This window comes from Myotis brandtii, unplaced genomic scaffold (genome assembly GCF_000412655.1).
Source record: "Myotis brandtii unplaced genomic scaffold, ASM41265v1 scaffold384, whole genome shotgun sequence".
NCBI classification, from domain to species: Eukaryota; Metazoa; Chordata; class Mammalia; order Chiroptera; family Vespertilionidae; genus Myotis; species Myotis brandtii.
Genome location: NW_005364745.1, coordinates 2,696,227 through 2,719,334, shown reverse-complemented (window position 1 = coordinate 2,719,334; position 23,108 = coordinate 2,696,227). Strand labels below are relative to the sequence as shown.

At 47.7% G+C, this 23,108-nt stretch overlaps 2 protein-coding genes across 4 annotated transcripts in view; both read right to left on the bottom strand.

Moving 5' to 3' along the window:
* CAPSL (calcyphosine-like) overlaps positions 1 to 4,932 on the bottom strand; it is a 28,030-nt gene extending 23,098 nt beyond the window's left edge. For both annotated transcript variants that reach the window (XM_005872597.1, XM_005872596.2), the window contains exon 1: positions 4,874 to 4,932. The gene's annotated coding sequence lies outside the window, so the exon portion shown is untranslated. The remainder of the gene's footprint in view (positions 1 to 4,873) is intronic.
* Positions 4,933 to 6,593: 1,661 nt separating this feature from the next.
* On the bottom strand, positions 6,594 to 21,535 carry UGT3A1 (UDP glycosyltransferase 3 family, polypeptide A1). Of its 2 annotated transcripts, XM_005872587.2 has the most exons (7): positions 21,182 to 21,535; positions 20,313 to 20,414; positions 17,922 to 18,033; positions 13,818 to 14,349; positions 12,339 to 12,570; positions 10,981 to 11,200; positions 6,594 to 7,098 (listed from the first exon to the last, which is right to left on the bottom strand). In XM_005872587.2, exons 1-7 carry the CDS (start codon positions 21,270 to 21,272, stop codon positions 6,822 to 6,824), a joined length of 1,566 nt encoding a protein of 521 aa, XP_005872649.1. In that variant the 5' UTR covers positions 21,273 to 21,535; the 3' UTR covers positions 6,594 to 6,821. The 2 variants fall into 2 exon arrangements, with proteins under 2 accessions (XP_005872649.1, XP_005872651.1); XM_005872589.2 differs by lacking the exon at positions 20,313 to 20,414.
* Positions 21,536 to 23,108: the final 1,573 nt, after the last annotated feature.

Genomic DNA, 23,108 nt, shown 5'->3' with positions numbered 1-23,108 from the left:
CACTGAAGCCTCAGGCTGCACTTTATTGGGTTGTCTTTGGTGCCTCCTAGTGTCAATGAACTGAATTACACATTCTAATCTCTGCCTCCCTGCCTCCTTCAGCCCCCAATGCTGGGCTGAGTCTACAGCCAACAACCTGCAACACAGAGGATGGTCTTAGGGCCAAAGAGGGCGCCCCCCAGGCATCCATAAAGAGAAAGCACCCCAAATCCTCTCTCATGCAAAATCCAAAGGAAACCTCTCACTCCGCCTCTGAAGAACACTCCCACTTTGGTTTCTCTGACACTACAGCCCCGTTTTCCTCTCAGGAAAAGACAGGTGGTTGCGTGAAGGTGCTGAAGCAGGTGGGGTGAGTTCAGGGGAGGGTTGGTCTGTGTAAGGGCGGGGGGGGGGCAGGGGGAGCACAATTAGGAATCAGGAAGGCACTGCAAGCATGTGGGTGGGTGGGGGGGGCAGGTGAGTCCTGTCCACCCACTGAGGAGGGAGAGCAGGCTCACCTGGCTGGGCAGGGCGGTCCCTGAGCAGCCCTTTGCAGGCCCTGCTTGGGGTGCTGAGATAGACGGGGGCCAGCGTGCACTGGGAGGACGTGCCCTACTGAACAGATGACAGAGCCCCGCCTGTGAGAACTACCTGCAGAGCAGTCCAGTCTCTCCAAGGCCTCCCCGCCTGGAAGCCATGGAGCCCTTTCCCCCACAGCCAGGCCTTGCAATGCTGTACCTTCACATTTTTAGGCAGCACCTGTGCCACTGCATTAGCCATTTCAATAGCAGGGGCCTGGAGTTGCTGTAGTAGCACCATGTGATCTTAGAAAACATTCTGCTCTTTAGAGAGAAGAGAGGAGAAAGCCAATGTGAAGAGCAGGTAGCTACTGATTGCACTTGTCAGGCCTCACACCCATCCCGGCGGCAGGAAATGTATTTACTGCAAATGAAGCTCACATCCAAGTCAACAGGATTCCGGCCTCGCCTAGCTCCGCCCTGACCTGCGCACAGGGCCCCGTCCCGGGGGAAGGCCAGACCTGCGGCTCAGTTGGCTCAGTAAGTTAGCCATTACTACATGGTCGGTGATGAAAACTGGGGGATCCGTAAGACGTTTCCCCTGAGACAGGGCCCCTCTGGAGTAAGTATTCGGACCCAGTGCTCAGCGTGGCCCGGCAGGCGGCGAGGATGTCCCGGTTCCGAGTCGGAGAGGAGAGACTTCGTTTGAAAAGAGGACCGGTTTCTGCTGTAGAAAACTGGAAGCCCCCAAAGAGATCTACGGACAGGTGAGCGTCGGTGTCCACATGAGAGTTCCTTCATCGAGCCCACCTGTTTTCACTGTCATTCGCTAATTAGTAATATCAGTTAGTAATACCAATAATAAAAAACAGCAAGCGGGAGGCCAGACGTTCTAAGCATGGTCATCTGGGCAGCGTCCCCAGGTGACTGCAACTTCTCACGCTCCCCAGGGAAAGGCGGGTCCATTCCCTAAGTCCCTGGGCGGAGGGATGGCACAAAGGAGAGATGGGCACATACGCAGTGAAGTCCAGGTGGCATAGGGGAGGGGCTTGCTGTCAGTCTAGCCTGGGGGCTGGGGGGGGGGGGTGGACCCCATCAGGAGCCTCAGCACATCACCTCATGGGGTGGGTTCTATCAAAATTGACGCCCTATTACAGGATGTCTACAGGGACCCCGAAAGCCTGGCCACTTGCCCGAGAATGTGCCACAAGGCAGGGGCCGAGGCAGGACCGACATCCAGTTGTAAGTGGTCGCACTCGGCAGCTCCGCAACGTGCTGGCAAATCACTCTGGGAATTCAGAGAAGGTCCGTGAAATGAGAAGAAGGAAAGGGCCGGCTTCAAGGAAGAGACTGCCTGGCGTGCGGGAATATTTTACTGCAGAGAGAAGTGGGGGACATGAGTGCAGAGCAAAGCCTGACACCCACGGGCCCTACACATCCTAAACATGCCCCACACCCCACCCCTCACCTCGGGGTCCTTCCTTGAGTTTCCAAAACCTTAGGGCTCACTGTGGACTCTGATTCATTGTCTGGGCAATTTCACTTAGTCTCTTCCTCTTGGAGCCATAGTTTTGGGTTTGTTTGTTTGTTTGTTTAAATGAAGTGATGTGACCTGTGTGTGTTTTTAAACTTAAACTCAAAGCTACTGTGCCGATTATCTTCTATTCGTTTATTCTTTTCCCAAACGTCATTTCAAAAGTTGTTTCTGCAACGTATAAATATAGGAAAGATTTGGTTTGGGTTTGGCTTGCCAACTCCCACATAAGACTTAAAGCATGGTTCTATGTCATCTATATTTACCACATAAGCTTACTGTAGAAATAAAAAGTCACTGAAGTCTGGCATCTCACCAAAATTTCCTCTGCACCAAAGTGCGTTTTCTTAAGATGATTAAAATTCAGGTTTCAGCCATGTCGATATGCAGGTATTCCCAGAGCCCATCTCTGTGAACTGTAGTCTTTTATTCTTCCCACTGATCTTTGGAATACGAATTAAGTCCTTATTTTAATGTTTATGATACGGCCCAACTTAAGAATGTTTCATTGATATTGTTGTTATAAAGTATTTACTTCATATAAGTTCTTGATATTTCACACTATTCATTCAACTAGGGGTCGGACTAGACTAGGTAAGGTAGGTGCCTAAGGCACAATGTTTAAGGTGGCCCTCAATCTCAAGATTGTGCAAATGGCGGCCTTGCACTTGCCCAAACCTGAAAGTGAGTGTTTTCTTAAATACTTTACCCAGGTACCTAATGCGCTTCCTCCAAGTCCTGGTACTAAATTCAATATGGGTTTATTGGATGCTTATTATGTGCCACACAATAGCAGTGAATGAGACAGCCAAGGTCCCTGTCAGGCGTTTACCCTCCTCACGGTAGTTTTAATTGTGTTGAATTTGAATTACAAACGTGTTCCAGACACTGCCAGCTGGCTGATTCAAAGGCCATGCCAGCCTCCCTTCTTCGATACATTCCCGTTTCAGTTGGGGGCCACGTGAAACAAGTTCTGGCCAAAGAGATTCACCTGGAAGTTCTGAGGGCTCAGGGCAAGTGCTCCTATCGCTTTGCCTCCCCTCCTGCTTTGAACAAAAATGCAATGTCTGGAGCTGTGGCAGCCTTTATGCAACCATGAGTAAGAGCCAAGGGAATCGCAGACACCAACTTAGAGGCCTCGCGTCTCTGAGCTGCTGAGTCGGTGTAACCAGCTGCCTAAGGTCACACTCCTGTCACGGGAGAAACACAAGCTTCTATTTGTTGGCTGCATTGTTGGTGGGGGCCACTGTTACTTGCAGCCAAAGGTTTCCCTAACTGTTACAATCGGCAAATGCTCCCTCCTGCAGTGTTTGGGTTGGCCCTGGTGACTGGCCTTGGCCGGGTGAAATAACTAGCAACCCAGCTTGGGGAGAGGTTCGGCCCCCTCTTCTCTCAGTGGCATTTTATCCACATTTAGCAGCCTCTCGGCGTTTCTGGCTACGAAAGAGCGAGAGAAACTGCTTAGCATGGTACTCGGGGACCCACACAGCTAACTCAATGTGCTACAGACCCAGGTTTAATAAAAGTCAGAGGCCCGGGGTGACCAGTCCTTGTCATCATGAGCTTCCCCTGGGCGTCTCCTGCCCCAGCTGCCTCATAGCCCTCTCCTTGCCCTCCCCCCACCTCCCTCTTCCCTCTGCTCCGCCTTCAGTCTCTAGGGTTTTTCCCAAGAAATTACTGGCAATCTATTCTGAGTCAGGCAGCCAGGCAGGTAGAAGGTCTTAAAGAAGCAGAGTGAGAGAATATCTAAACTGCAGGAAGGACGCACGGCTTTGACTGGGTTTGTTTTCCAAAAAAGAACAAAGGAACAGAGCTTGTCCCGAGCTCGCAGGTTTCATGACTAAACTCTCAGAAACAACCAACCCAGCAGGTAATTTCCAAAGGCCCCATTTTGTTTGGGGTCCAAACCCACTGAAAGGACACACCCCACTGGGCCTCGTCCTCCACCTGCAGATGATGGAAAGCCACAGCTCTGGCTACCATATGGCTTCTGCAACATGAATCACCACAATCACCTACGTGTAACTCACAGTCACTGGGAATGCTCCTTTGGGAGTCACTGGTCTGTTGAATGTTTATTTTATAGCCACTTAGAAACCCAGTCCATTGTCTACATCCTTCCTGCTCTAAACTGAAACTTCCAGAAAAATCAAGAGGTGCTACGCAGCGGCGAGGTTCTGGGGCTCCTTGATTCCCTGGCCTCCCCTGCTCCCTTTTTCCACAGGCCTCCCCAAGACCGTCTCTTGCATTTTGTCACCAGCCAAAGCTGTTCTCCTCTGAAAGCTCAAAATTCAGCCTCCAGCTCCTGCCACCGTTCAGTGTCGTTCTCCAACCACAGGTGCTTGTGACCTTGGGAACCGCTAGACTCCTGAGCCTGAATTTTCCTCACAGCCATTGCCTGCCTCATTCCTCCCCTCCCCGTTCTAGACACTTGGGTGCATCATTCTGACCACTCCTTTCCAGCACCTTCTCTCGCATTCTTCCCTGTGAGTCTCCCTCTGTCCCTCATTTAACCTGCCTGAGCTCAGTGTTATCAATGGTCACCCAAGCTGGTTATGGCAGTTCCCCCAAACACTGCGCACTCCAGTACCCACCGCACAGGGGCTGCTGAGCGATGTTCATTTCCTCCTCCTTCCCCGAATGAAATGCATGACTATACACCTGCATCTCACACCTCTTCCCAGAGATGAGGCCGCCAAGAGCTCACATCAACCTTTAGAGTTTCTCTTTGGAAAGTACCTTCTATCTTCTCATTATTATTATTGCTATTATTGTTATTATTTAGCCAAAACAAATTAAAAGTGATTAAGTCAACATAATAAATTTGTAAAAGTTGATTTACCTTAAATGCTAACCTGTTGCCACCAGTCGCTTGGAACTGAAACTATGGACGCTCTCTCCTGCATCTGGAAGACAGGCTCCTCCCCTCCCCTTTGCCTCCTCCCTCTTACCTATCCTCACACCTCCTGGCCTGCCCTCTCCCTGCCCATTGGCTGGCCAGGAATACCTGCTGCAGACTCACAGCCTGATTGGCTCAGCTCGCTGTCAATCCCTAGCCGGGCCTGGCCTTTTCTCAAGTTTACAGTGTGGTTGCCTAGGAGATCCAGGGGCTGTGAGAGTCTGTTTGCCCGAAGAGAAAAGCCAGTGGGAAGCTTCACTGGCAACTGTTTGGTTTCTAGAAAGGCATCGGAACTTGCCTCCCATGTTTTATCAGAGAACATTCAGCAAACTCTCTGACTTCTCTTAGGCACCCCCTTCCTGGCCTCCTGTTGTCCCCGCAGGGCTCACTGCCAGGCTGTGTCATCATCAGGTGACACTTAAAGCAGCACATGGGGGAACAGGCAGGTGCAGTTACAGGGACCCAGTCCTCCCCCACACACACGCACACACACACCCATCCACAGGCCCATAGGATGTCGTCTCCCCCTGTGCCGACCATAAGACTGCAAAGACTTTCTTTTAGAACTTTTGTAGGCTCAGCATTTATTTTTAGACCTATGATTCACTTTGAGTTAATTTTCATGTATGGTCGGAAGCAACAGGCAATGTCCCCGGTGTATGTTATTTAGATCAAATCCCATTCAGATATACTATTGTTCCAGTACAATTTGCCGGAAGGATTTTACTTTTCCCACGAAATTCTCTTTGCATCTTTGTCAAAAACCAACTGAACATCCTCGTGTGGGTCTATTTCAGGATTTTTAAGATGTGTCTGGAGCAGTAACTAGACACAAGTCAGAGGGGCCTTGACTTCCATGGGATGGAGCCACCAATGGAATATTCCACCTACAGGAATATTCTCTACCGCAGGGGGTAGAGGGGGGTGGCAAGTGGCATGTTTCCTAAATCAAGACGGTCTGGGGCACCACCACGGCCACTGCACCTGAGGCCCCAAAGCCTTCCGTGTGGGCTCCAGGCCTCCACTCGGGCTTCTGTTACCTCACCTCTGACCGTGGGAACCTGGAGAGGGGACCTGTGAACAGTGGGACACAGCATCGCCTGTGGAACCAGGCAGGCCCCTCAGGACCAGCAAAGGAGGAGCTTCGCAGGAAGGGACTCGGGGCAGAGACGAGGGGGGTCCTAGGAGGGGCTGTCCCTGCCTCACTGGGGGAGAGGACAGGCTCTCTGAGCTTTGAATGAGATGAGAAGGAGATGCAAGAGGTTGGTCTACAATGGAAGAACTGGCCACACAGCTTCTGTCCTATTCATCAAAAGCGTAAAAAGAAGAAAGGGGAAATAGAAGTCCCTAGACAGGGGGGATGAAATAGAGCACTGAGTCTAGGGACAGGGAGTGGGGAGGAAGGGGGGCTGTCTGGTGATGTTTTGAGTCTGAATAGAGGGGTTCATGGGTGAGGGGCAAATCAAAAGCCAAGGTCAAATTCATAGACCCAGGAAGTAGAACACAGGTTCCCAGGGGCTTGGAGTGGGGACAGGGAAATGGGGAATTATTGTTTAATCAGTGCACAATTTTAATTTGGGGAGATGAAAAAGGTTATGGAATTGGATGGTAGTGATGTTTGCACAAATATATGACTGTATTCAACACCACTGAACTGAATACCTGATGGTTCAAATGGTCATTTTTATGTGATGTATATTTTATCATAATTTTAAAAAAGAAGCCCCAGATTGCTGCATAAGACTATCTAAACAGAGGAGAAGAGAGCAAGAAGCCGTTCTGGTACCATGGCCCACGTGGGGGTGAGGGAGACCCCAGGGGAGGCCTGGGCTGGGGGAAGTCTTCAGAGAACCAGTGGCTCCCCAGCACCCCTGCAAGTCTGCTCTGTGCATCAGGCCTTCTTCAGCTTCCCGGCCCCACACAGCCCCCGGGCCACTAGGCCCAGCAGCTTCCCACAGAGCCACACGGTGCCCAGGGTGACCCCCAGCAGGAACAAGAAGATGTCCAGCAGGTACTGCTCATACCACGGCTGCTGGAAGGCGTGGGGCTTGAGGTAGGCCGCTCCCCCGGTCTGAAGGATGTGGTCGATCCAGCCCACCAGCCGCTGAGCAGGGGTCAGGGGGTGAGAGCGCCTGATGATGCTGGCGGCCACTGCTGCCGACTTGTAGCTGTTGGCAGATGCGCGCACACACACACACACAATGTGCAAATATATATATTGTATATATTTGTGTGTGTGTGTGTGTGTATATATACACACATATAAACTTATAATATACACGTTTTGTTTATGTAGACATGTATATATGCATGCTATATATATATATATATATATATATACACACACACACGGGCATATACATGTATATGTATGCACACTATATACATATGTATGTATATATGCACATTCTGTATATATGCATATGCATATGCATGCTATGATCAGTTCGAAGGAACATCAAAGGTCAAATGTTAAATATTCCATCAATTCTGAGGCCAAAGCTGATTCCGACTATCACAGAATATATTTCTGAAGGATTCCCAAATTGGACTTTTCTTGAAATTTTCATGTCCTAAATGAATTTTAAGTCATTAAAAAATAAATTTTAAATTAGCAAGTTCTTTGGGTTATAAATCCTGGAACAATAAATAATTCTGTAAACTTGAATTATGTTTGTTATTTCAATTCTTATTCTTCCTTGTGTTTGTTGTTTACATTTTTACAAACTTTAAATGAAAGATACCTAAATGCGGGGCCCGGTAAACAAGAAAAATGGAGTCACAATTTACAACATGGAGATTTGACTAGCAGGCTTAAGGGTGTTGGGCACAGGCCAAAGTTGCTATTTGGTCATGGTAAGTTTAAGATGCCCGCTCGACAATGAAGAAGAGATGCCAGTTAGCAGGGCGATAAGATATACTGCAATTAGCAGAAAGGTTTGGGTTGCAGATAGCAATTTGGAAATCAGCATAGGTCTATAGAGGGTATTTCGAACATGAGACTGGGCAAGAACCCCAGGACTTACGTGTGGATTAGAAATGAGTTGAGACCCAAGGACCAGGCCCTGGGGAGGAGCCCTACAAAGTCTGGAGGCTGTGGAGCTGAGGAGGAATCAACCAAGGAGACTGAGAAGGAGCAACCAGTGAAGGGAGGAAACTAAGAGAGGATGGTGTCTGGGTCAACTGCAGCCACCGTTCAAGGACAGGCAGTGACCTGTTGGGATGAATGATGCTGATGGGGCGAGTAAGATGAGACTTGAAAAGGCATCCCTGGCTTTGGCGGTGTAGAAGCCACCGGTGACCTGGCTCAGAGCTGCTTGGTGGAGTGAGGGAGCCTTACTGCAGCGGGCTGATGAAAGAATGCGACAGGAGGAAGCGTTGACAGAGAGCACAGAGCTTACAGGGAAGGAGAGCAGAGATGAGTATGTCCAGAAGGCGAAGCAGTGTCAGGATGGTTTGTTGTAAGTCGAGGGCCCTTCAATGGTGAAGTTCTGGACTCTGATCATTGTACTGTGGCTCTGTGGGAAAATGCTGCGTTCATGGGAGACACAGGCTGAAGTCTTTAGAGGTAAAGTATTATAATGTCTGCAACAAATTCTCAAAGGATGCTGCCATTGATACACAGGTATAACATTCGGCGAAACACAGAGAACAAAATATGGCAAAATGTTAATACATGTTAATGTGAGTGAAGGGTATACAAGTGCTTATTGTATTATTCTTACAACTTTTCTGAGAGTTTGAAACTTTTCAAAATAAAAAGTTGAGGAAAAACAACTTTTGAGAGTTATGATAGCAAGTTGCTTTTCAATTGATGAAAGCGTTCCTAAAGAAAGAGAAAGGCGCCCTAACCGGTTTGGCTCAGTGGATAGAGCATCAGCCTGTGAACTCAAGAGTCCCAGGTTCGATTCCGGTCAAGGGCATGTGCCTTGGTTGCGGGCACATCCCCAGAAGGGGGTGTGTAGAAGGCAGTTGATCAATGTTTCTCTCTCATTGATGTTTCTGGCTCTCTATCCCTCTCCTTTCCTCTCTGTAAAAAAATCAATAAAATATTTATTAAAAAAAAGAGAGAGAGAGAGAGAGAGAGAGAGAGAGAGAGGCAATCATGCAGGAGACAGTGGGGCAAGTCGCAGAAGCAAAAGCTTTGAGTGGGTGAGAGGATGTGATCCTCTACCCCAGGGCAGGGCCTGGTCTCCACAGGGGACACAAGAGCGGGCGGAATAGAGGGAGGCAGGCAGGGAGGCAGGCAGAGTTGGCACGTGGGCTGGTAAATTTGGTGGTGAACACATGCTGGTGGCTTCTCTTTTTTTTCCAGTAAAATAAAACAAAGAAGAGTATACACCAGTGATGGTGAATCTATGACACCACCTCTGACATGCGAACTCATTTTTTTGGTTGATTTTTCTTTGTTAAATGGCATTTAAATATATAAAATAAATATCAAAAATATAAGTCTTTGTTTTACTATGGTTGCAAATATCAAAAAATTTCTATATGTGACACGGCACCAGAGTTAAGTTAGGGTTTTTCAAAATGCTGACACGCCGAGTTCAAAAGGTTCGCCATCATTGGTATACACTGAGGATGAGCGAGAAAACCACATTGGAGGTTTGAGAAGATGAAGGTAAAACAGTAGAGGAGAGTGAGTGGGAAAGACGATAGAAAAATGCAGTGAGACCCTCAGGCATCATTAGGGCCAGGCAGGCCTATGGTCATGAGCTGAAGTTGCAGCCCTTTGCAGGGCATGCTTCTTCCTCATGGGGAGCAGGCTCAGAGCGAAGAGAGGCCCACAAGCAAGGTGTCCAGGTGTCTCAGAACCTCTGGGGCAGAGGACGGGGGCCTGGGGCTCCGGAATGTCCAGAGAGCTGTCAGACCAGAGCCACCCTGATGCACACAGGCCCCAAAGTCTCAGTTCTCAGGAGCCTGTGTCATTCCGTTTATTCATTTGCAAGCATTACCTGCCTTCCAGGAAGGGGGGCCAGGAGGGTCCCCAGGGGATGTTGGGGCTGCCCTGCCCCAGGCATCATGCTGAACGCCCCTCCAGAGCAGCAGCCCGTGGCCTTTCCGGACATTAGTCTCCATTGAGAATCTGATGAACATTATGAAAATACCCTCCAGCCCCAGCTGGTGTGGCTCAGTGGATAGAGTGTTGGCCTGCGGACTGAAGGGTCCCAGGTTCCATTCCAGTCAAGGGCACATGCCCAGGGTGAGGGCTCAATCCCCAGTAAGGGGTGTGCAGCTGGTCAATGATTCTCTCTCATCATTGATGTTTCTATCTCTCTCTCTCCCTCTGCCTTTCTCTCTAAAGAAATCAATAAAAATTTTAAAAAGCAAATTTAAAAAAAAAAAGAAAACATCCTCCAGAAAATGTATATATGCAAACACATGTGTTTTTTACAATTTCCCTATTCTAGGGACTCATGGACCCTAGGCGCCCAATCGTGTTTCTTGGGCCCTATTTAGAGGACTAGTATTTATTCTTCACTCGTCCAGAACTTCCTTGCTGAGTGCCTACTGTGTGCAAGGCAGTGAGTAGGCCGTGATCAGTAAGGCAGACATGGCCCTCCTCTGCTCATGGAGTTTACACTCTATGGAGGAAAGGTCAATCCCTAAGTAAAGTAACATGTAGGCTAATTATGAAACACATTATGGAGGGAATCATATGGCATAACGGGTTGGTCAGAGAAGGCCTTTCTGAAGGGGAGACATGGGAGGTGAATGGAGAAAATGTTCAGGAACAGCTAAGGACAGAGGCCAGTAGAGGAAAGAAATATGAACATGAAGAGATAAAAGGAGCCCCCACACACCCCACAACTGGTTAGAATTGCATATTACGCATATCAAGAGAACAAAAACTCTAAGAGAGAAACTCTTATAAAGTTCCTTTTAAAAATGAAATTCTCCCTATCATCTGTCCTAAATCCCTCTTATCGAAATAGAAGGCTCATTTGTCTAACTTGGCGTTCAGTGGAAATAGGTCCATTGGCATCTTAACGCTGAGTTTAGTTTATTCGAGGGGAGGGGACCCTCTGGCCAGATCTACTACATACCTCTTGTCTCCGATGACTTGTTTCATCGTAAGAGCCAGGGTCTCCGCCTTGAGTTGTTCGATCGGGATGGAGACACCCAGGTGTTTGGCTTCTACTCGGACTAAGTTTCCAGGCTGGTCTACAAAGAGAGGAATGCCCACCATGGGCACGCCATACTGGATGGATTCCATCACACTGTTCATCCCGCCGTGGGTGACAAACAGGCGGACGCTGGGGTGAGCTAGGACAAAGAGGAACGAGAGGAAGGATAAGGCCTAAGAAGGAATTTCCAGAACTTGGGACGGCGGCATTGTCAGGGAAACGTGATAAGGGAATCTAGAGGCATCTGGGAACCAATGTAAAGAGGCAATTGCCTGGGAGACACTGTGAGCACCCTCAGAAGCCTGGGTCTAAGGCCTGAACCAGAGACCAGCTGCAGCCGAGAATGCGGAGACAGAACTAAGCTCAGCGTCTCCCAGCGCTTGTCCATCTACCCGTGCGGCCTCCCTCCACATCATCTTTAAGCAGGGAGGGTGCCTTATGCCTTAGTAATGCCAGTCCCAGTCCTACTGTCCCTCTCTCATTTGGAGCAAAATAAAGTGTTGAGGAAGCATTGATCCAGCCCAGGAACTCGGAAACAATGTGCTTTTGTAGAGTGCAATGCTCGGGCTCTACCACAGGCCAGTGAAATACATTTGCAGGAGGAGAACCAAAACCTGTATTTCCAATTCACCAGAACACTCAGATCCCATCTGCTGCTATGCACAGGAGGTGTCCCCAGAGGGCAGCACAGGCCAGAGAGGAAGCCCCTGGGTGACTGTCAGGACAGCTCACACAGGACGATGAGGAATACTGTCACACTGCAAGGCCACCTCGGGTGAGGAAGAGTCAGGCTCAGTGTCTGTGTGTAATGAGCAGGCGGCTGGAGCCACTGTGCGGCAGCAACTTCCCTCCTGTGGGCACAGGTACATCCCAAAGCACTTATGGGCGCTTCTTGGGGGGTTTGGCTGATCCCGATGCCCTGCCCATAGCAAGTCACCCCTCTGGAAGGTGGCTAGTGGCTGTAGATACCTAGGTACATCCCAAAGCACTTATGGGCGCTTCTTGGGGGTTTGGCTGATCCCGATGCCCTGCCCATTGCAAGTCACCCCTCTGGAAGGTGGCTAGTGGCCGCAGATACCCGGGCTGGGCACAAATGAATGAAGCGAGCCCAGAATGCCAAGCTTTCCTGGAACTTAGCCTTTCGCTAACACATGCTTTCCTTTCATGTGATGGTGGAATGCCCAGGGAGGGCTGAGAGCTGCAACAGACCCTAAAGAACAAGTAACAGGAGCGAGAAAGGCAGACATGGCAGCTGCCGGCAGAGAGGGTGCCCTTACCCAGGAGGTCACTCTGAGGAAGCCAGTCCATGATTTTCACATTCGCTGCCAATTGGACGTGTTTGGGCCAATGAGAAGGGCTGCACTTCCATATCACCCCCTGAGGCAGCTGCGCAAAGGCCCTGTGCATCTGCTCAAGGGCCTGCTGGGACTGAGCAACGTTCACTATGGAGCCCAGGGCCACAAGCACGAAACCCGCCTCGCCAAACTGGGCAATGAAGTCCTCGAGTTCCTGGAGAGAGCAAAGACGTCACAGCCAGAGGCACCCTGCTCATGGAGCACACCTTTCGCGTGAGCTCTGCGTGCCTCCCTGTGCCGGGTACACCCAGGACTCCCCTTCCTGCAGGTTCCCATCTACTGCGGCTGGATGGCCTGCAAGAGAGTGTTCTGAGCCTCAGTGTCTCAGGACCACAAGAATGCTCCATCCTTTCTCTCCAGGCTTTGGAATTTGATGAGTTAAATTTCAAGTTCTCCTCTCAGGGGTCAGGAAGGAAGACAGGGGGTGGTTTCGATAGCACCCTCCAGAGGACCGTGCTAACCTGCCCTCCCCCTGCACTGTGGGCTCCCCCAGAGGAGCCTGGGAGATAAGCCAGATCCCCACGTGGTCAGTAGCTGGATCTCTTCTACCCCTGCTGGGGAAGCAGCAGAATACGTGGGGCTGGAAGATGGTTAGGGAGAGAGACTCAGGATCCGTGAGTCACCATTTACACAGTGAATCTCAAGTGCTTCTCCATTGTCTCATTTCCCGGCGACCTACGTGGGCTATGCCATAGGCAAGCTGTGAAGTTCAAGGGTATCTGTGCTCCCCTCAACCTCCACTCCACCCAAATGATGTTCTCGAGTGGGCTTCCCAGAGGGCCTTTCATCACTGTCTCTACATTTCCCTGCTCCCACAAGCTACTCCTCGAGGCAATGAAACTACTCCTTTCACCATTGTGGTGGCAGCTATAGGGTAAGGGAAGGCCTGATTGGGGGGTGGGGATGATGGTAGATCTCTAGAATGCATAAAAAGCTACAACCCAGCTCAGAATGTAGAGCATCAAAGACACAGAAGTAGCCGGACCTACATGGCTCAGTGGTTGAGTATCGACCTATAAACCAGGAGGTCAGGGTTTGATTCCCAGTCAGGGCACATGCCTGAGTGTGGGCTCGATCCAGAATGAGGGCTGTGCAGGAGGCAGCTGATCAATGATTCTCTCTCATCATTGATGTTACTATCTCTCTCTCCCTCTCCCTTCCTCTCTGATATCAATAAACATATATGTTTAAAAAACAAATGAAAACAAACAAACAAAACCCTGAAACTGGAGGCAGCATTTGGAGCCACCAGAACAGCTCACATAAAAAGACCAACAACACCGCACGGTGGATGTGGAGTAATTGAAGCTCTGGTGCTACTGGGGGCAGCATAAGACTTGTGTGGTCACCTTGCAGAAATGTTTAGCAACTTCTATGTCTGTGTACAAAGGATTTACTTACTTGAGGTATAGGTTCAACAGGTTTGGCCATCAGACCTCCAACATACACAGTGTTAGGAAGCAGGGGCCGGGCAAAATCAAAGGCGAAGTCAGAATTGACAAACCACAGCTCTGCTTTCTGTTGAAGATGAAATAACACTGGCCTAGAGCCTTCTGGGAAATTTTCTCTGATTGTGCTATCGAACTGCGCATGGATGTACCATTGCCTCAAGGAAGAAATAAAGAACATCAGAGAGTTCGTCACTCGGCCCCAGAAATCCATGCGGTCCGTCAGGGAGGAGTGGAAATCTGGAACGTAGGACACAGGCTCGGGCAGCCCAAAATTCGTCACCCCAAACGTGGTGCCGAGGACGGCCACGAACGGCCTTGCCAGCTTCTCGGCGATCAGGAAAGCGCAGAGATCTAAACCGTCCACCACCACCAGGTCGAAACTCTCATTTTTTAAGGAGCCCATGAGATCTGTCCTTCTCAGCAAATCACTACACTGAGTGGCAAAGAGCTTCATTATGTTCAAAAGGTTTGTAAGTGGGTTCCTGAGAAAGAAAAAGAAGTGAGAGATGTTCAATATTCATGGCAAGTGCTCATTCAAAAGGTTTGTAAGTGGGTTCCTGAGAAAGAAAAAGGAGAGATGTTCAATATTCATGGCAAGTGCTCACCTGAAAACTCTCGAAAAATCAGACTTAGCACGCGAAGAAGAAGCACTTCCGGCAGCCGCCTGCCCGTTGTACTGCTCGCCCGAGATCCCTCTGCTCCAGATCTGGCGTTTTTATGGCCTCCACCTCCACCGTGCCATTTCCTTGTTTTTGTCTTTGCTACAATTCTCTCTGATGCTTAGGATGTTTCTGCTCTCTTCCTTTTTGCTTTCTTCTCCTCATTCTACCATCTTTTGGTGCCGTGCCTGCTCTGGGAGAATGTTACCAACTGTGGCCTGTGGCCCGGATCTCTCTCTCCTGGCTGAATGCTGAAGCTCATTGATGATGCTCTGTATGACCTTCAGTTCTAAGGTAACCTTGCTCTCAATGTGCCCATGGATGGGACTTGTTTTCCTGGGGATGTGAGCATCTTAATAACAGCGTGCCATGAACACACGTGGAGGGACAGCATCGTCAACCTCTAAAAGCTGTGTGCCAGGGACATCTGCCAGGCCCTGGCTTTCAAAACTTGGGCCGACAGATGTCTTCACACTCCACTGGCAGAAAACCCTGCAAAAAGGTCACTGTGGCCTGGGCTCCCCTTAAGGGCCAGTGAATAAGGACTTGGTACTTTTCTCCACCCCTCAGGGCCTCTCCTGTGATACAGATTCTTAAAACCCTGCTGAGGATTCATGTCCTATGTCAGTTTTGACTAGAGGTTTTACTTTGTTTTATTGGGAATCTATTTACTTTTCTTTTAATAATGTTTAAACACGGGCTACAATCACACAGCACTTGACAAATGCCCTAGCTAAGGGATCCCACACTGATGATTTCATGGCCCAGAGTATTGGCTGGAAAGTGCTATGCCCGCTTCCCAGGCCCAGGAGCTAGGCAGTCACTTCAGGAACTGAATGATGGGCAGTCAGCCGTGTGACCTCCTCTGGCTAAAGCGAAGGCCCCACCTGGAACCCGCAGGAGAGAGCCCTGCCCTGTGTCCTCTGGAGGGGAACTCGGGGAGGGAGAGGCAGAGACATGGCTTGGGCAGGGGCGGTCTCTGCCCTGACTGTAGACTTTCTGGGAAGCTTGCAAATACATCTATGGCTGTACTTCACCATAAATACTTTACATAAGACACTCCGAAGGTGGGACGCAGACCTAAGCATTCTTTCAAAGCTGCCCCGGTGACTGCAATGTGCAGGCAGAGCGAGGATTCCTGTTCTGGAGGCAGAGGGACGGCGAATGTGCATTTTTCCCCACATCAGAGCGCAGGGCATACCACCACTCACACGTTCTTAAATTAAATGGTTTAGCTATTCTTAAAGCTGAAAGGAAGAAAAAGATGGAATGAACTAATGTTGGGACAAAAGCTGTCAAGATGTTTGTTTCAGTGAAGACAATCTTTCCCTTGAGGATAATTACTGATCATTATTGGGGAGCAGTGAGAGGAAGTTTTGTTTTTGTTTTAGTTTTTTTTTGTGTGTCATCTGAGCAGAGTGATGGGCAGGGCAGGCTTCTTCCAAAAGGACATGAGATTGTGAGGGGAAAAAGAATGTGACCAACTGCACAGGCATTTCAGGACACAGCAAATTTGACAAGGCGGTTCTGATTGGATCATTTCAAAGACCAAATACAAATATATATATGTATATACACACACATACATACATACTAGAGGCCTGTTGCACGAAAAGATTCGTGAAATAGGCCTGGGTCCCAGGTGCTGGAGGAAAACCGGTGCAGCTCCAGCTGGAGCCACCTTCACAGCCCTCGCTGCTCCGGCCGGAGCCGCCTTCAGTCTTCCCTCCGCCGCTTCGTGCCTATGTATGCAAATTAACTGCCATCTTTGTGCGGCGGTTAATTTGCATATCTTGCCGATTAGCCGATGGGAGGCGTAGCAAAGGTACGGTCAATTTCAATCTTTGTCTATTATTAGATAGGAGATATATATATTAAAGAAAACAGACAGCTAGTTTAAGCCAGAAAGAGAGTAGTCTAAGGAGGCTTCTTGAATTCAATGCTCAATTTGGGATAATTTTCCTAATTATTTATGGGACAAATCAAAGGTTTCAATGCCTGTCAAAAGTTAGTCAAGAAAGATGTGACATATTTCGGTCTAGTATTTTTAGTAAATCTTGATCTTCAGGTAGTGCCATGAGGTTTACCTGGTGGCTACTATGCTTCCACGTGCTGCACACTATGGCAGCTTCTGTGGCTCCAGCAGCAAGCAAGGAAAATATGGCCTTTGGCCTCATGGAGTTTACAGTTTAACAGGGAAAGCAGGTGTTCAGCAAATCATTACAAATAATAAATTAAATATTAATAAGTTTTCTAAGTATTTCAAAGGAAAGAGCTAGGCATTGTGAAAGTGTAGAAACAATCTAACTAGTCTAACAGTTAGCATGGTGGTTCTGACAATTTAATATAAACCAGTGGGGATTCTTTAAATTAAGCTTTTTTAAAAAACAACCACTTCAGGTAACACATGGGGTAGTTTTGAGAAACTGAGGGCATGTGTTATAAATTTTTGGAAATTAGCACATGACAATATCAACATTCACTAACATGGGAGAGAAAAGACTTGCAGAAACACAGTGCGAGGGCCCGTGGGACATGCTCTAAGAGTGTGTGTTCCCTGCACAATCTGGTCGGAGGAGGGAACAGAGGGAGGAGTTGGGGTGGGTTTGTTTGTCTTTTCAACCTCTTTCATTCTCTGCTCTGTCTCTAACACCTACATTGCCTGGCACATATTAAGTCCCCAATAAATCTTTGTAATGAAAAAGACAAAGCACAAAATTAAGTGGTAAGACAGTGGTATAGAGAAGTTTGGAGGAAGAATTGGAGTAAATGAAATAAATTTTATGGAGGAGGAAGTATTCAAAAATGCCTTCACTGGGGAGAAGCATCATTTAGCAGAAATGAAGGAGGAGCAAGAACATTCTCATGAACTCAGACAGGCATGTCTTGCGTTTCAGTGATTTCATGCTTAAGATGAGCAGTTTCTTGTTATTTTGAGTTTCAGATGAGTGGCCTCATGACTTACTCTCTGTAAGGCTGAGAATGAGTCCCAGAGTTCTGCATGGAATGAACCGTAAATAGCCAGGCTCAAGTTCTGCAAAAATCAATCTTTGTAAGTGATCCCATCATCAAAATTTATGAGGACAGAAAGGAACAGAAGGAAGAAAATTGAGTTTCTATGACTTTGTCCAGCGATGAAATGGTGAGTTGCCCATCACTGTCCCTGAGCTGGAGAGATTAAAGGTAAAGGGAAGCATCTTTTAAAATTTATATTTCTACTCATTCAGGCTTGAAAACTGAACATGCTGGGAATATTAACCAGAGTGCCACATCCCCAAGACTGCCTGAAGTGATTGATTCAGTGATGATTGAGTTATTTCTATTCATTCATTCATTCATTCATATTTCTCAAATAATAATTGCTTTACTTTTATTTTTTTTAAAAAAACTATTACCTTCCCAGCAAAGCTTCCTTTGTAAAGAAATCTAAATTTTTCTTGAATTCCTCTTTAAAGTCTTCAGGAGGAGACCAATAGACAGTTTGGTATGTTTTCTCTCTTTTAAAACCTAAGAAGAGAGAGAAGAGAAAATTTAATCATGCATGTTAAAAGGAATGTTGAAAACCCAATTTTAGTCCTTTCACTTATTTCTCAGGATTTTTTCTCTAAAACATCTTATTGAGATATAATTCACATATCATAAATTCCCCTTTAAAAAACTTTACAGGTTTTTAGTAAGTCTGCAGGGTTGTGCAACCATAAACACAACCAATTTTAGAACATTTCTCATCCTCAAAAGACATCTCAAACTTATTATCAGTCACTCTCATTGTTCTCTTACTTTTATTTTGTTCTTTATTGATCTAAAGTCTTTGTCTAGTAAATCCATTGTCTGGGCTTCCTCATGGACAGTTTCTGTTCACTGCTTTCTGTTGGCATATTTTCCTATTTCTTTGTATGTCTCAAAATTTTTTTGTTGTTATGATTTCCCCCATTCCCAGTTTATTCTTGTTGCTGTTCATCGTTGATGTTGTTGTTACTGCTGTTTAATGACTTTCCTGAACTAATTCTGTAAAATCTATTTTGCCTGTCATGTTTAGCGATGGGAGTCTCTGATCAGTTAGTTAGTGGTCATCTAATCTAATTAGGCTAAGATTTCCTCAAATGACGTGCAACTATAAGTGCCCTAACCCTTGCCAAGGGGCTCTGTGTGTGTGTGGTGGGCACACTTTCACTGCTTTGGCAGGAAGTTTATGATGCTGCCAGAGCCTTCATTTCCTGCCTGCTCAGAGGCTCACAGCGAGCCACTAGTGAGCAGCTAGGACCTTCTCCTGAGCAAGGCACATGACCATCCAGATCCCCAGGAATGAGTCAGAGCTGTTCAAAGAGGCATCTTCTCAGTCATGTCGCAATATTGGGTTAAACATTCTGAGTTTACATTAGGATGACTGTGTAAAAATTATTCATTTTTAAGCCAAATAGTATATCGTCATGTGATTTCTTTCCATTTGTGTCCTTTCTTGGCCCTAGAATTAACAATCACCTTCCTTTTTCATTTGTTTCATTGCGTTTGTTTTCTTTTGTTTTTATGCCTGTTGGTCAGTCTCAACTCCGTCCAATATTCTCTCAATATAATTTTCAATTTGGTCAACTTATTGAATAAATTTTTTCCAGGAGATGTTCCTCCTAGATCCTCTCATTGATTAAAACCAGACGACTGCTGTCCATGCCAACAGCAAATCTTCCACTCTTTTGTTTTGCCAATTCTATTCTCTAGCCTTTTGTCTTCCTCTTTCTCAATTCGCCTGTTGTTCTGATCAGCCTAAATCCTGTCGTTACTTCTACTTTTTGAGAAACTTAAATTTATATGAAAAGGAAAGCCTTTGAGATTGATTTATTGCTAAATCTTGTTGGTTTTCTGTGTGCAATACCAATGTCAAAAAGTTTGATGTTATTCTGAGTCTTATTCATTATTGAAATATATGAAAACGTTTAGGTTATTTTTATTAATCATTGGTATTCTGAAATTTTGCCATGATTTGCCTTGCGATAGGTCTTTATTTTATTATTCTTTGTGTTGGGGCCCTTCAATATAAAGACTTGTGTGTTCTAGTTCTAAATTTTTTTCTTGTATTAGTTCTCTGATAAGTTTCTCTTGCAGTTTCACTGCCTTTTTCCCCCCTGGAATTCTTACCAGTCAGAAAAACATTTTGATCCAATCTTCACAAACTAGAGGCAAGATTTTGAGCAACGTAACTAAAGCAGCATTTTATTTACGGAAATGTGTGTGAAGGGTTTGCCTGAAGGGGCTGCAGATGCAGTGAGGGGGTGAGAGATAGAGGAATACAGATGAGCAGAGCCAATAGCATTTCAGACTTCCTTTTGCTAAGGTCATGGCCTAAGATGGACCTAAACCAGTACCCATATCTTTCTTCGTTATAGTAATTCAGAGGACTAACATGAAGTTTTGCAGGACATTTAGCATGTACAAGGCACTCACAGCTTATCATCTATGGAAGGAGGGTCCAAACACTACTGTCCAGTGTGGTCCCCCTTGAGCACCTGAAGTGTGGCTAGTGTGAACCGAAAAACACACATCAGATTTCAAAGATTTAACATAAACAAATGTGAAATGTCTCATGAATAATTTTTATAGTGTTTACATGTAGAAATGATATTTTGGATATATGGGGTTAAATAAAATATATTATTAAAATTAGTTTGACCTGTCTCTTTTTAATTGTTCATGTGGCTTCTGGAATTTTAGCAATTACATTATGGGGCTTGTATTTGTGGCTCACGTTATATTTGAATTAGACAGTCCTAGTCCACAGAATAAGATGATACCTGATGGGAAATGAAGGTCACTCTGTTGAAGAAAGCTGACATCGTGCCCATGATCTTGAAGAATCTGAGACACCCGGTCCATCAGTAGATAATGGCTTCCCCCTAGGAGCAAGGCTTCCGTTTTGTGAGGTGCATGGAGAGAAAAGCCACGATGGTGGGGTAGGGGCTCAGGGGAGCTTCGTCTTGGCTGGAGGGTGGGGCCAAGGAACACTTCCTTCCTCTCCTCACTTCCTCTGTGGGCCAGGCGCTCAGGACCCTCAAGTCCTCATGGAGTGTGACTCCCACTCTCTGAGGCCCCACCTCTAGCAACCCTCCTCTAGTTCCCCTGTCATGTGACGACCTGCCCATGGGACTAGCTCAGAGCATCCCTCCTCCTAGGAAATAGTCTCCATGTCCCTTATTCATGCCCTGTGTGCACAGGGTGGTAAGTCTGTGGCTTCTCATAGCAGACACACCAGGGCTATTGTTGAGACCCTCCTCCCTGGCAGTGTTTGCCACAGAGAAAAGCAGAAAATGGCTAGAAGGTGACTCCAGGAGGCAATCATGCGGAGAGGGACATTGAACTAGAAGGTCCTTGAAGTGTAAATATGTTTGGCAGGAGATACTGAAGTCAGGCATCTTGGGATGCCTGCAGCCCGCCCACCAGACCCCTGGAGAAATCTGCGGGCCCTGATTTGCATTAAGGAACAAGGAGGGATCCCCAGAAACTTGATCCTAGGACTGCGGCTCTGGTAGGCGCGCTCCTGTCTTCCCAGCTTGCTCTCAGCTTCAGGGAGACCCCGTGCTTTCCTAGGGGCCACTTTCTGCAGCCGACCTGACAGCCCTGGGGAGGAGGGGTCCTCTATGGCCTGACCAGCCCAGACACTCACCGTACAAGACCACGGTCAGGATTCTGGCGCCTTCCAGGAGCGGGAGCCAGGACCCCAGGAAGGCCAGCAGCAGGGCCCGCTGCCCAGGCATGCTGACTCGGCCGTGCCCAGCGGAGCCGAGCTGCAGGCGGCGCGCCCACAAACAGGCTGACCTGCTCCCTCGTCCCGCACAGCGAGCTCTGCAAACTCCTTGCTGGTGGGCCGAGCGCGGTGCCTGCTGCTCCCGGATCAGAGCTCAGAGCTCAGAGCGAGCGGTCGGCGAGGCTACCCCACCCCTTCTCGGCCGGTGACCCCTGCTCTGCCGGCCTGTCCCCTGGATCCCGCCTGGGAACCCGGGCTGGGGAGTGTCCATGAAAGTCATGTCCATGACACGCCCCTTCTTGAAGTGGGCGGGTGACAGCCCTGCGGGTCAGGAAGGCCAAGTTAGGACACCCAGCCTGCCTGCGGTATTCCCGTCCTCTTTTCTGGCTCTTTCTCCCGCCCTTGGGGTGCCCCACCGAGAGCCCTTCTTACTAATTCTTCGGGTGACACACACCTCATCTCCTGCCCCCTCCGCCTCCCGGGGAAGGGACCTGGAGGTGATGTTATTACAGCTGATCCAGGAGCGCGGGTCACTGCGGGATGGTGACAGCCATTCGCCACTTACCTTCTGATGCAACACAGACTCACTGAGCACCCACTATGGGGTCAGGCAGGTGGCTCTGCGCACATTCCTCCCGGAGCTCCTGTCTGCGTGGGGAGATGAGCACTGGCATGAGTTAGAAGTCAGGTCGAGCTACCTTCCAAGGCGACCTCCAGATAAGGACCTGGAGGAGGAGCCCGCGCTGAGGCAAGCGGATGCCTGGTGTTTCTTAGTGAATGAGCGCTCCTGTGGGCAGCACTATTCCTGGCATTTCCAAGCCCATGACTTGGTTACCACCGCACAGCCACCCTGAGTACTGCATTATAAGCCTTCCTCCCCCTCCCCAGTTTTATTCTTTTTAATAAAACTGAGTCTGAGGTTCAGGGTTTCTGACTTAATCAGGGGCCAAGTTTCCCAAACACCATATTAAGAGATGCCACTTTATTATCAATTCCTTTTTTTTTTTAAGGTAGAAGAGAACTTGTATTTAAATGGTGCCCAAGGGCGATGCATGTGTTTTGGCACTGATTTCATCATGTTCTCTGTTTTCTCACCGAGGAAAGGAAAACATAACCCTAACCTTGGAATGCTTCTCCGTGGCCCTCGGTTGTTCCGTCTGAGCTCTGCCCTGTCCTTTGCATACGAAACGGCCTGTGCGTGCAGCTATTTCTCAGCCTGCATCTTCCCTGTAGAACATGTAAGAACCACTGGCCTCTTTTCATTGTGTACCGTCTCGGTCTCCCTTCAGGAGTCCAAGCCAGCAAGCAGGGTTTCTGCTACTACCCTTCTCTTAGAAGCTTGGAGTTTTCGGTTAATTTTATTGGGGTTTATGCCATTAGAAAAGCCACCTCACAAATTGTTTTCCGATAAGCTCTTCACCTTGGGCTTCCTGGAGATGTTGTAGGACAGTGCCTTTAAAATTCTTACATTCTGAAAATCCTTATGGGGATTTGAGGCACCATGTAAATGTTTCTAAGGTCTTAGGGGTTTTATCAGTCTTGGCTTCATGCTTAGACCATGTTTTCCTGGAACATCTTAGATTTGATGTTATCTTTATCATCAATTCTAATAGTGTATTTTTGGATCACCCACATACATAACTATGTCATAATAAATAAAAACCTGTTTCTTCTTTTGGCCTTTTTTCTTGTCTTATGATTATGGAACATACAATGTTGAACAGAAGTGGTGATGGTTGGCATCCTTGTCTTGTTCTGGATCTCAAAGGTAAAGACTGTAGCATTAAGGGTGATGTTTGCATTAGTTTGGGGTTCTTATTTATACATATACATATATAGACACACA